Source organism: Chelonia mydas, chromosome 7 (assembly GCF_015237465.2).
Source record: "Chelonia mydas isolate rCheMyd1 chromosome 7, rCheMyd1.pri.v2, whole genome shotgun sequence".
In the NCBI taxonomy this organism is placed as follows: Eukaryota; Metazoa; Chordata; order Testudines; family Cheloniidae; genus Chelonia; species Chelonia mydas.
The window spans coordinates 86,768,298-86,782,756 of NC_057853.1; the positions used below are offsets into that span (position 1 = coordinate 86,768,298).

General features: G+C 39.1%; 1 protein-coding gene across 1 annotated transcript in view; it reads left to right on the plus strand.

The window, feature by feature from the left end:
* PCDH15 (protocadherin related 15) overlaps nucleotides 1–14,459 on the plus strand; it is a 665,248-nt gene that overhangs the window by 311,862 nt on the left and 338,927 nt on the right. The window contains exon 9 of the mRNA XM_043551059.1: nucleotides 10,182–10,290. Coding sequence (XP_043406994.1) covers nucleotides 10,182–10,290 — 109 coding nt within the window. The remainder of the gene's footprint in view (nucleotides 1–10,181; nucleotides 10,291–14,459) is intronic.

Here is a 14,459-nt window from a genome sequence, read left to right on the forward strand (position 1 = left end):
ATACCTTTCAGGGGAAATGCGTGTTGTTAATTTTTCTTTTTCTGTTAGCAAATGCAATTTGGTTTATAGAAACAAACACGAAACAGGCTGTGCAGTTTAAAAAGCCTTTGGGAACTTGGAGCTTTCTTAGTCTGATACGAGATGAGAATGTGTGATTTCCACTAACAATGCCTTGTTCTCTTCCTTTCATTCAATATAACTTTGTATGTGATACAGACAGTCTAGCAGACTTTAAATAGCCATTAAATCACTGGACAGTGCTACTGTCAGATACTGGTGGATAAGTTTTTGTGGTTTGATTTTTTAAAAACATAATTATCAAGTAGCAAATAGGCAATGCATAGAGTGATAGATTCTGAGATAAGTTAGGATTCTGAATTTACATACGGGAGGCTTGGGAGATTTTAAAGTCATATAATGGCTGCTATTAACATATTTCCTACTTTGGTAATGCATAAAATTACTGTATTCTGGGGAAATGACTGGAGTAAGGTTATATATATACACAGAGCACAATTATCCTTTCATTTACCGCATAATCGTTTCATTCCATTGACTTTAGATGATGTATCCCTGATATACACTGCTGGAAGTAAGGATATGGCTACACTAGAGCTGGGCAAATAACTAATTTTTCAGTTGGTGGAAGTTCTGAAAAATAGGAGGGGGAAATCAGTTCATCTTGAACTTAATCTGAAATTGGAAATTTTAACGCATAAAAAAAAGGAGGATTCAAACCTGAGTCTCACACATTCTAGGGGAGTGCCCTAATCACTTGGCTAAGGGCTATGAAGGCATGAAAAGTGGCAGCAACATCACCCCTCCTCGTCCTCCTTTCTGTTTTGTGAATGGCTGAGATTATTTATGTTAAATTTGCAGATAGCTTCAGGTCAGTCAAAACTGCATTTTTCATCAAATAAACCAGAAAAAGCTGTGGCTGGTTTAGCCTACCCAAGCTCACTTGAATCCAACTAGTGCAGGTAACAACAGCAGTGAAAACAGCTCAGTGTGGGCTTCAGAGCAGGCTAATGAGGCAATAATGGACCAAGGGTCCATGCTATGTTTACACTACCCATGCTGATGCCTCGCTTGGGTAGGCTAGCCTGTGCATAGCTTTTACTGTGTAGACATGACCTAAGAGGAGAATCAGGTCCAAAATTGGCATGTGAAGGAAGGAGCTCATTTCTGGTATGAAGCTACTTAAGATTGGACAGAGCTGTTTTTATCTTGCTTCTCCATGTCTAGTTATTCTCAGCAGAAATCACAGTTTTATCAGCTGTTTTTTTTTCCTGACTATTCTCAAAACACACACACTGACACCGAGGGAGTCTTTTCCTAAAGATTTAAGCTCAAAGTCACTGTTCCTAATGTCTTATGAAGTTCCATGAGGGACTGCTACCAACAAAAGAGAAAAAAAATGCAAAAATTCCTAAGGTTTGAAGGCAACTTCAGATGTGGAACATGAGATAGGATATACTTAGCATCTTTTGATGAGAATAACCAGTAAGGGGGAGTTTAGAGCTGAAAATATTGTCCATTTAAATAAGTAAGCATAAGCATATTTTCCACTCCATGCCTCTGATGAATTGGGTTTTAGCCCACGGAAGCTTATGCCCAAATAAATTTGTTAGTATCTAAGGTGCCACAAGGAGTCCTCTTTGTTTTTGCATAAACTAAGTGTAAATCATGATGACTACAATAATAATGAAGGACAAGTAACTCAGTTTTACTTTCAGTTTTTAATTAAATAGGCTTTACTTTTTAAATTAGGGATTTTTAATAGATTATCATATTTTAAGTAATAAATGTATAGACTCTAAGGCCAGAAGGGACAATTGTGATTATCTACTGACCTCCCATATAACACAGGCCATAGAACGTCCCCAAAATAATTCCTGGAGCATATCTTTTATAAAAACATCCAATCTAGATTTTAAAAATGGTCAGGGATGGAGAATCTACCATGACACTTGGTAAATTGCTTCAATGGTTAATTCCTCTTACCATTAAAAATGTATGCCTTAATTCCAGTTTGTCTTTATTACGACAAATCTAGTCTCCAGGTGCATGTTCAAAGTGTTTAAGCACAAAGTTTTTTTAAAAAACTGACACACATGACACCTATACACATTCCAATTATAAAAATAATTTTACCTTTTATTATGGAATTTTTAATTATGTTCAACAATGCAAAATTTGCTGACTGTGAGTTTCACACGTGCAGTCCTTTTCAAATGTTGAATATTGTATTCAATTAGGGTTGTGTCAATCAAAAAGTAAATACTGCTTTAAGTTTGAAAAAAAATAGGTTAACCTTTGCCATTCATTATTATTTTCAGGCATATATACTTTTCAGCTTCTCATCCAAGCCAGAATATAGAATGAATATATTATATTCATTCTATATTCTGATATATATTGTTAGAATATAGATATTCAGGCCTGTCTGTAAAGGCCTATACTCTAAGAATTTAGGTGTATTCTTATCACTTAGCTAGTTATAGAGGTTGTCATAAATATAAAGGGAAGGGTAAACACCTTTAAAATCCTTTTCCTGGCTAGAGGAAAAACCCTTTCACCTGTAAAGGGTTAAGAAGCTAAGATAACCTTGCTGGCACCTGACCAAAATGACCAATGAGGAGACAAGATACTTTCAAAAGCTGGGGGGAGGGAGGAACAAAGCCTCTCTCTCTGTCTGTGTGATGCTTTTGCCAGGGACAGAACAGGAATGGAGTCTTAGAACTTAGTAAATAATCTAGCTAGATATGCGTTAGATTCTGTTTTCTTTAAATGGCTGAGAAAGTAAGCTGTCCTGAATGGAATGTAGATTCCTGTTTTTGTGTCTTTTTGTAACTTAACGTTTTGCCTAGAGGGATTCTCTATGTTTTGAATCTAATTACCCTGTAAGGTATTTACCATCCTGATTTTACAGAGGTGATTTTTTTTACTTTTTCTTCTATTAAAATTCTTCTTTTAAGAATCTGATTCTTTCATTGTTCTTAAGATCCAAGGGTTTGGGTCTGTGGTCAAATTGGTGACGATTTTTATCAAACCTTCCCCAGGAAAGGGGGTGTAGGGTTTGGGAGGATCTGGGGGGGAAAGACATTTCCAAACGGGCTCTTTCCCAGTTACATATCTCTTAGAGTTTGGTGGTGGCAGCAATAAAGTACAAGGGCAAAAGGTAAAATAGTTTGTACCTTGGGGAAATTTTAACCTAAGCTGGTAAAAATAAGCTTAGCAGGTTTTCATGCAGGTCCCCACATCTGTACCCTAGAGTTCAGAGTGGGGAAGGAACCTTGACAGGTATAAAAGAAAGAATCAAAATTGCTGTCTGCCGGTGTAAGGTCCTTCTCTTATTGTGACAGTCTGAGGGGCTGTGCTTAGGCTAAGATCTTTTGGCTAAGCAGCAGAGGCAGCCATAAGCTGGGAAGCGACCGGTCACATCCTCACATTCCAAAGTAGTCACATTGAAAGAAGGTGCTATTGGGCTGTTAGGAATACAATCCTGTCCTGATAATGCCTATCGCCTCCAGAGAAAGGGAAGTGCCTAGAAAATGTAGAAGGAAACTTAGTTTGATAGCATCCTGTCTGGCAAGAACTCACTTATCAATAGCTGGGATGTGAAATCATCACTTCTGTATTATTTTGTCATTATAGTTCCCACTTTGCTATTGTTTATTTGCATGGTCTCTGTCTGGTTCTGTGATTGTTTCTGTCTGCTGTATAATTAATTTTGCTGGGTGTAAACTAATTAACGTGGTGGGATATAATCAGGTAAATAATCATGTTACAATATGTTAGAATTGGTTAGTTAAATTTCAGTAAAATGATTGGTTAAGGTATAGCTAAGCAGAACTCAAGTTTTATTATATAGTCTGCAGTCAATCAGGAAGTGAGTGGGTGTGCGGGGGGGTGGGAAATGGGAACAGGGTATGGGGGTGGGGAAATTGGAATCATGTTTAGCTAAGGGCAGAAATGGGAACAGGGACACAGGTAAGGCTCTGTGGTGTCAGAGCTAGGAAGGGGGACACTAAGGAAGGAAACTGGAATCCTGCTTGCTGGAAGTTCACTCCAATAAATATTGAATTGTTTGCACCTTTGGACTTCGGGTATTGTTGCTCTCTGTTCATGCGAGACGGACCAGGGAAGTAAGTGGGTGAAGGAATAAGCCCCCTAACATATATATTCTACATTCTATATTCTGGCTTGGATGAGAAGCTGAAATGCTAAAATGTCTTCATGCTACCAATTTATCCCGTCTTCCCTTCCTCATCTGCCTGCCTTCTAAACCACGCCTGTATCCTTCACCTTCTTTCTCTTGTCCAGGGATTGCTAAAGGACACTGCACCTGCATCAGGGGAATCCCCAGTGGACATGTTTGGACAGTCTGACCTTGCAGTGCAGGAGAAGCACAAAGGGTTCAGAGCAATGGGCCAGGATCTGGCCCATTGTGTGGGAGGCTTTTCTTCTAGTATTTACAGCTGATCTGAAAACACGAACTAGCAAAAATCTTGCAGAAATAACTATCTGAAACCTATTTTTGTTTTATTTCCAACCCGATTATGTAGACTTGAGGGATTAGCTTAGGTTTGAATAAGTATTTTTGTGTGTGTTTGATTAACTAGAACTCTTAACCTTGTGAGTTTAAACTACCACTATATCTACATGTTAAGTCATATTAAGCTACATGTGAAGTCATATTGCCCCAGAGAGAGTTTATGAAGGGTTCTGTACCTATTTGATTCACAGTCCCTTCCAGATTCTCTTATGCACACAGGAAAGTATGGAAGCCTTCTCTAAGGGTGAGCTCAGCCTACTCTTTCCTTCCTCACCGCTTTGGGATGATGTGAGCCCTTATGGGTTCAGGGATGGATCAGTCTCTCTGCTTCTTTTTCCTGCTTGGTCTGTCTTTTGTTTCACATCCTCTTTATTTTTTCATATAACAGCCCTGAAAGAAACTTAAATAGATTGCAAATTTGGATTGTATAGTATAGCTTTTAATAAAACACTGTCTCTGCCAGCCAGACTGCATGCATAATAAACAGAGGACGTAAAGCTAATGTTCATCATTTTGTGACTTGTTAACTCTCCTCTTCATTCACAATAAGAATTTTAAGGAAACCCACATTTCACTTAAATCTTACATAGTACAGCAGAGCTTGAAAGAAGTCAGCCAGCTTTCATTTTTTTTAGGATACATACCCTTTATTGTTTAGAAAATTAAGTGTAATTGTTTTGACACTGATAAACAACTTACCCTTTATTGAGTGTGCTTGTTTTCTTTAAGGCTGTGTATTTAATGAGTTTGTATGAAAATGCTGTATATTGGCAAACAGCACAGGAAAAGATTCCCAGTGTCCGTCCTTGTAGTTAGCAAACAATTAGGACTTCCCTTGAAAGGATGACCTTTTTGGATGACTACCTCTGAAGAGTAATTGATTAAAAGGGTTTCTTTATGTGAAAGCAATGTATTTTTTTAAGAACTGAATTTCAACAACAAAAACACGAAAAACTTCAAATAGTTTATTCAGGCTGTGATCCCGAATGTTTCAGAAGTTGTTTAAGGTTTGGCAGGATCTTGTAAAACTTTCTTGGAATTCTAGATTATTTGTAGCATGATGCTTTGAGGTTATATAAATAATTAGAGCAAAGAACAGATGCTGCATAAAAGAAGAAAATTAGAGATTATGTAAATGCAGGCCAAGGATTTCTATTAAAATAATGATAACTATCAAAAATAAGATGTCATTCTAACCATCACAAATGTAGTATGCATAGGTAATGCACCATGAGAGCTCAACACTAACTTACCTAACCTGTATGAGGAAGTCTTTATGCACTGAAGACCTTATGTGTATACAATATGGGAAAAAATCTAAAAGACTATTTAAAAATAGTTTCATTCTCTCCAACGGCAACAGCAATGTTAAAATCAAGATCATACTTGGTTAAAAAAGTCCCTTATATTGTTCGTATTGCCCTCAGGGTTTTGATTTTGTGCATCACACCAGAATTTCAGAACATATTCACTTCCCTCCCAACCACCCCAGTATTGTTGCGCTAAAATCAACAAGTGTATATTCATACATACAAAAAGCTACATTAAAATAGCATCAAGGTTCAGAAGTCATGCACTCAGAAATTAGGAATTGCCAGAATTAAGGTTGCTTAATAACCTTTGAGTATGTGCATTATTGTATAGTCTTTTGTTACATGATCACATTTTTTTACCCAGGATCCTGCCTCACTGAGTTCACAGGATGAGTCTGGGATGTGTAGTTAATGTGGTTGTTATCTATAGGATACCCTGCCTCATTTGTTGCAGAAGATGGAAGATGTATAATGAATGAGGCAGGGGATTGCAGGAGAAGAATGGTCTTGTGGTTTAGGTAGTTGAGTGCTGTCCTGGAGAATTGGCTTCTATCCCTACTCGATCCAGAAGTTAGTGTGTATGGTTCTTTAACTTGTCTTATGCTGGATGTTCAACTAGATGATCCTAATGGTGCCTTTTGGCCTTAAAATCTATGAATCTCAGAAACAATGGGAAGATTTATTTAACATGGGGAAAACAATGTAATTGTTTTCCCTACCCTTGTTCTCAGAATTGACCGGATTATTTTTTGCTGATTGATTTTTTCCAAAAAATTCAGCCTGAGTGCCCAGGCATAGAAAATTTCACACTGCATGGTTAAAATTTGGCACAGTCCGAGGCAACTGAAAACAGTGTCTTATAATGGAGACTGTCAGGCAATCTTAACTATATTACTGAACTATCTATAATGATATCTTAAACGGTTATAGAGCCTTCATCTTGATGAATTTCAAAGTGCTTTATTATGATTTTATTTATACAAGCAGAGTAGTCCTTACCATCTTTTTGAGACTAAGAGACAGCTATAGAACCTGTCAATTTAATGTCGAGCAACCAGTAAGTAATTTATGATGACAGTAAATAGAATAAGAGGGAACCATATGCAACTTAACTGTTATGTGTCACAGTCTTAAAACCATCTTTGTACAGTATTCCCAGTTCTTTTCTACAGCTGGAATGCTATGCTCAACAAAGATACACAGCAGGTTAACACAGGAAATTAAGAATATTGTATTCAGTTGAAATTCAGTGGGAATTTAGGTTGGAGAAAAGTTAGTGCACGTACAGTCCCATATGTCACTGAAACATATCCATTCCGGTTTTCTTTGCTTCCCACAGGAATAATGACTTCTGATTTTTAATTGAAACATAACTTAGGGCTTGATCCTGCAAACACTTAAGCAAATGATTAGTTCCATTGAAATCAATGGGATTGCTCACGTCCTTATTCATGACTGAGTTACATCAGCCTTAAGAGGTCCATCTCTAGCCAAGATGTGAGTTCTGTTTCCCCAAAAAAGTTAGCTACATGCCCCTCTCTTTCACTGCCCCCCACCATATCTGCTGTTGCTATTGCTGTCAAATGGCCTGAAAAAGAGTGTCAGGTGAGGATGAGGGGGAGTTAGTCATAATCTGGGATCAGTGTAGTTGTAGCTGTGTTGGTCCCAGGTTATTAGAGAGACAAGGTGGGTGAGGAAATGTCTTTTATTGGACCAACTTCTGTTGGTGAGAGAGACAAGCTTTTGCCACATAGACCTGCTCTTCAAGTCTGGGAAAGAAATTCCAAGCATTACAGCAAAATGCAACCGCTAGCAGCAAATATCTGATCTGCAAATGCTAGCAGCAGATATCTCTAATGGCTGGTGATCGAACAGTAGATGGGGGGGCTCTGAGTTACTACAGAAAATTCTTTCCTGGATGTCTGGATGGTAGGTCTTTCCCACATGCTCAGGGTATAACTGATCACCATATTTGGGGTTGGGAAGGAATTTTCCTCTGTATCAGATTGGCAGAGACTCTTGATTTTTTTTTTTTTTTTTTTTGCCTTCCTCTGCATCATGGCGTATGGGTCACTTGCTGGTTTAAACCAGTGCAAATGGTGGATTATCTGTAACTTGAAGTCTTTAAGCCATGATTTGAGGACTTCAGTAACTCAGCCAGAGGTTAAGGGTCTGTTGCAGGAGTGAGTTAGTGAAGTTCTGTGGCCTGCAGCTTGGAGGTCAGACGCTAGATGATCACAATGGTCCCTTCTGATCTTAAAGTCTATGAGTGTATGCAAGGTGGAAAAGATTGTTTAGCATAAGTAGTTAGCACATATTGTAAGGGACCATTCAAGATAGAGTGGCCTGTTAATGTCTCTGGAGGCAAAGGACAAAAATATGGGGGTAGTGGGTTATAGGTTGTTGTAACAAGCTGTAAATCCAGTGTCTCTGTTCAGTCCATGGTTTTTGGTGCCTAGGAGAGTAATGAATTCAAGATCCCAGGCTCATCTTTTGAGAGTGTTGTGCAGGATTTCCTTTGAGGATGAGGACTGAGAAGTCAGATACAGAGTGAGCACGTTGTGAAAAGTGTTCTCCCACAGGTGATGTGGTGTTTTTATCTTTTATCATTTTCCTGTGTGAGTTCATTTGAGAGCATAGTGATTGTCTAGTTTCACCCACATAGTTGTTATTGAGGCATTTAATGCACTGGATGAGGTACACCACATGTGATTGGCATGTGTAGGATCCCTGGATCTTAAAAAATATGTAGTAGGGGGTGCTGAACATTGTTGCAGCGGAGATATGTCTGCACGTTTTGTATCTGTTGTTTTTGCAGGGTCTGGTGCCACTTTAAGTTGGTGTGCTGGTCTGTGGGGAGCTTGCTTCTGATGATGTGCTTGGAAGGGTTGGGGGGTTATTTGAACGGCAGAAATGGTGATTAAGGAAAGATTTCTTTCAGGATGGGGTCCCCATTGAATATGGCTTGTAGTTGTTTGATAATATGGGTTCCAGTGTGAGTGGTAGGTAATAATTATGGGTGTGCGGTCAGAGGGGGTTTTATTTCTGTATTGAGGAAGGTTCTGTTGGGATGTTTGGATGGCCCATTACATGATGCGATCTACTTCTCTGGTGGAATGTCCTTGTTTGGTAAAGGTGGTTTTAAATGTGTTAAGGTGTATATCCTTTCTCCTTGGAACACATTCTGTGCTATCTGAGTGCCTCGCTGTAGATAAGATTTCTTGGTGTGTTTGGGGTGCATGGGATCTATGAATGTAGGTGTAGTGATCCATGGGTTTCTTGTATGTGGTTTTCTGTAGAGTTCTATTGTTGAAGCTGATTGCGGTGTCCAGGAAGTTGAGAGAAGTAGCTTGCATGATGGAACAGGTGCTTAAAGTGGTTCCTCAATGACCCACCTAGATTTTTACTTCTATTATGGTTTTTGCCATTTTAAGCACTGAAGTCTTTAGCTAATCTTGAGAATAATTCTCTGGTATAACTAAATATTACTGTTCACATTTTACAGATGAGGAAAGAGAGTCAAAGAAGGTTGAATAACATGTTGTTGTCAGACCCAGGAATGGAACTCAGGAGTGCCTGCATTCCACTCCTGTGGTCAGTTCGCTAGGCCACTGTGTGACTGGATAATATAAACAACTTTATTACAATGGAATATCTATCAGAAATATTTCAAATGGACCCATCATGGTACCTAAGAATTGATTTTTAATTTTGTTTGGGGCACATGTATTATTCGTATTGTTGACATTTGAATTCATAATGATTCACAAAATGAATGCCTGCCTATTTTGAAGTATTAATGTATTCCCAAAATACATTGATAAAATAGAAAATAAATAAACAGCAATAATTTAGAAGCTAATTAATAACTGACATGATATTGATGAAGGTATTCTTTTTGACTTTGGTCCTGCAAACACTTACACATGTGCTTAACTTGATTACTGTGGGTAATCCCACAACAGTGGGACCACTCCCAGTAGTAAAGTTAAGTACATATTTGCAGGACTGGGGTCTTTATCAGGATATATTATTTTTAGGATAATGTGTTTCTTTAAAGAAAAACACAATAGAGACATATGTTCTGTGTTCCAAATTTTTCCCCCTTGAAGTTTAATTTTGCATAGTTAATTTTACATTTTACAAAAGATGTGTCCTTATTATTGCATTATATATTTACATGCACACACGTTATTTCTTTGGCATTCAAGTAAATGTCCACTGTAGCAAAATGTTTTTTTACTAAATCTGAAGAACTGCAAACAGCCTTTGTAATTTATCAGCTCTAATTTCCCCAATTTTCATTTCAGACACGAGTGAACCCCATCAATGTCACTCCACCAATAGAAGCTATAGATCAGGACAAAAACATCCAGCCTCCTTCTGATCGACCACGCATCCTCTATTCCATCCTACTTGGTTGGTATCTGCTAATCTCGCTATCATTCATAGTCCGTCACTGTATTAGGATCAGGCAGAGAAAGACTAAGTGGGAAAGCTGAAACATAATACAAGATTCATGTTGTAGTTGGTAGGGTTCGATATCATTGTTTTACTCAGCAACATTTTTATTGCAGTTTTGGTATTTTATTCCATTTTGGGTTATTAACTATATTGTTATTTATTTAGATTAGATTCAGAATCTTCTGCTTCATCCAGTGAAAATAAGGATGCAGTCAAGGAAAGAAAATATGGAAGATGCTTATCCAAACTCTCAGTTGGACTATGTTCCAATTCTGCTGAGAAATAGCTAGGGAAGATAATAATAATCCTTGGCTCTTATTCACAGGCACAAACACAAACTAAGCCTTTGTCTACATTGCAAATGCTTTGCTGGTACAGATATACTGACAGAGTCCCTTATTGTTGATGTAGCTTATTCCAACAGGAGTTTTGTCAGCATAATAACACTGCCTCCTTGAATGACATTAGGTAGGCCCACAAAAGCACTTTGATTTCTGCATAACTGTGTCCACACTGGGGAATAGGTGCTGGAACTAGGGCTGCAGGGGGTGCTGCCGCACCTCCTGGCTGGAAGTGGTTTCCATCGTATACAGGGGTTACAGTTTGGTTCAATGGCTCTCAGCACCTCCAGTATACAAATTGTTCCAGCACTCCTGCACTGGGGGTTTTGCCAGCATAACTGTATCAGATAGGGGGAATGGTTGACAAAACTTTGTAGTGTAGTGTAATAATTGTCAGGGGATGGCAACTACGGTGAGTTTCCTTCTAAAAGCCAAATTTGAACTTTTCTGCCCAGAGAAATTTGGTGCCATCTTGGTGTCATCCACCTACTCTTTATTTTCTTGTGTTTAAGGTTGTAACCTGCCCCTTCTCCTCCCTTGCATCAGATTGTCTTCATTGTCCATGGTCTCTTTTGGCCCTGGATGAATACAGTTCAAGAAGGGGTTCATGAAGACCTCCCCCTTTCTTTATTGTGGGGGACTTACACCGTATCATTTAACACTCTCCCTCTCCCTCTTGGACAGATAGGAACAGGTTTCCCCAATTCTTCTATGAGCTGATAGGAAAAAGACCTAAAACAATGATTGACCATCACCCAGCCAAACCTCCGCTCCCCACATCATACAAAGTCTAAGGACATACTCCCCTCTGTGATATTCCTCTGATCCACCATCCTGGGAACTGAGAGATTATAGGGTTCACAGAAACATACGTGTCCCATGCAAGTTGCTTTTATAACCATCAGGTGACTGGGTTTCTTTTGGGGAAGAGAGAAGGGTGGGGGTGGTGCAGTTTTAAAATTCAAACTTATAATGGGAAGATACTTACCACTGGAACATAATAAAGCACACACAAGTAGACACTACTTTGAGTCTCTAGAGAGAAAAAAATAAAACAGTAATTTTGTACTAGTCTTTATTTCTGTTTTTGTCTTCAAAAAGGAACCTTCTGAGGTCTTAAATATGCCTATTCTTCTGCTGGTATGCACTACTTTATAGCTTTAAAACTCTACTACTGGCATTTTAAATAACTTCAAAAGAAGTATAATGACATACACTGGTGAATTTGAGAGCCTTCATCTGGAAAGGAGTGGAAGTGCATTATTCAGTGAATTTAGTAAAATATATGAGAATGCAGGCTGATATGCTAAGTTTTTGGAGCAGTATTTCAAACATACAATTGAAATGAATTATCTGTTGGTCCTTCCTTTCAGCTGTTTCTCATCACATGGGATTTCCCCCATTGTAAACCAAAACGTACATCTCCCACACAGACATTGTAAGATTTCACTTGACTGTTATAAATTACTTAAACTAGAAGTGCTGAACCACAAAGTGAGAGAATATGCTATTTTTTACTAATTAGATAATAACTGAACATTTTATAAGTTTCTTACATTTTTGTGGCCTATTGAGTTACAGTTCTACATTTGCACCATAACAGGTTGAGTTACAGTATGTAGTTAGGTTACCCTGGTCATTATCCAAGTTACTGTGTTCAAATAAAAATTCACCTAACTTTCCAGTTAGAACTAAAAGTTATTAGGAGATAATTTTTCTCTCAGAGAAGCATGTGATTCTTAAGTCCTCTTGCTTTAGGGTATGTTTTCACTGCAGATTTAACCTGGGCTCTTACTTGGGTGTTGCTCCCAAATCTCCTCTCAGTCTCACACACAAGCTTTTGACCAGAATTTAAGGGTGCTTTCAGATCAAACTAGCTGACGCACCCTAGGGTAGAGGCTAATGTCTACAGAACTAAACTCCACAGTATAGCACTATAATACTTGATTTCTGATTGCATAGCGTCTGGTATTCTGACATTTGAAAACCTGACACTTGGAAACATTTTTCATACATTAACTTTTACATTCATCGACTTTCAGGAATTGAACCATATTTCAGTAGAGATGACAGGTCTACATATACCCACTGACCCAAACTGTGCGTAGCTAAGGAATAATCTTACTCCTGCCTAATGCATTTTTTTCAATCTGGCCTATCTTTAAGAAGATAAATGAATAAATTATATGGTGAAGCTGGTTTCCAGTATATCAGGGATGGCAAAACTGTAGCTTGTGAGCCACATGCAGCTCTTGTACTGTTAAAGTGCTGCTCACAGATCCTCCCATGTTCCCACTTTCTCCGCCTACTAGATTTGGCAGGGCGGGGGGGGGTTAGTTCGGGACCTCTGCCTTGCAGCAGGGTGGTGGGGTATGGGCTTCTGCCAAGCAGGAAGGGGGATTTTGGGGCTTCAGCCCCATGGGGCGCATCTACTGGGGCTCCAGCCCTTAGTCCGGGCAGGCACCTCCCGCTGGGCTGAGGCCCTGAGCCCCAGTAGGCACCTCGCATGGAGCTTAAGCCCCAAGCCCCATCAGGTGCTCCTCAGCTCTCAAACTTCTGTATGTGGCTCAGAGGGTCAGTAAGTTTGGCCACCCCTGTAATATACAGTATTGCACATTGGCAGCATCATAAATGATTATATAATTTAAACTATTATTGAAGAATTCTTAGTTTCTCTATATACCCAGAAGTACCACATGACATACTAACTGCACGTTCATACATGTCAATAAAGAAAACATTTTTGAAGTATTCATGTAGTATATAAGAATTTCAAATAAAGCCTATGTAGGATTTTGATGAGGGTAGTCAGTCCTCTTAAGCCTAGTAGTGCCTAGGGGTCAGCAAACCTTGTCCCATGGTGTGGTCCCTTTAAGATTTTTGGGAGGTTTGATCTATGCAAGGACCTAGGAACTAGGAGACTGACGACTAGAGAGGAAGGGGTTCTAGGAATAAGGAGTGTTTTGGGGAGAAAATATTACTGTTTCTTTAACGGCCCAGGACCTGGAGCCTTGCAGAGTATGTGGGACAAGGCTCCCCTCTCTCCCAGCCAATTGGGATGAGCTTTGGGAATGGGACTACCATATATGCTTCCTTCTCCCTCATAGCAGATAAATACCACCAGGAGGAGGTCGGACTGCTGAAGCCTCCCAAGTATAAAGGTAAAGAGACTGACTGGGGGAGAGGGGCCAGCAGGAGGAGAAGCTGGTTGAGTCCCTGGAGCTGACCTAATGTACAATCCAGCTCCGTGAGAGCTGGAAGGCTCCTGGGTTAAAGTGAGGCAGCGTGACTGTTCAAAGTACAAGCTAGGTCCAGGAGGAGAGCTGGGGGAGAGGGAGCAGAAGGGCAGCAAACCAACAGGACATGAGGGGATGCTCAAGGGCAATGCCCCATAGTCAGGTTAAACACTACTTTCGTGACCGTCAAAAAGAGCCACTAATTTACATGCATCATAAATGAAAATTAATATCTGTACAGTCTGTCTTCACCTAGAGAAACATATACATTATAATAAATCTCCACCAGTGGTGTATACAATCAGATTATCCTCACTTACACAACCTTTATACCAATATAGCTCCCCTGTCTATACTACTGTTACTCCAGTACAAATGAGAGGAGAACCAAGATCATAGCTATTGCTTCCCCAATGATAATTTTATAAACATGTATTTTATAAGCATTTTATAAAATTATAGACTCTTCTTTCAGTATTGCCAAACCCAAGCATTCTAATATGAATCAAGCCCTAAAAAAGTCATAACACTGGCTTTAAATCATGAT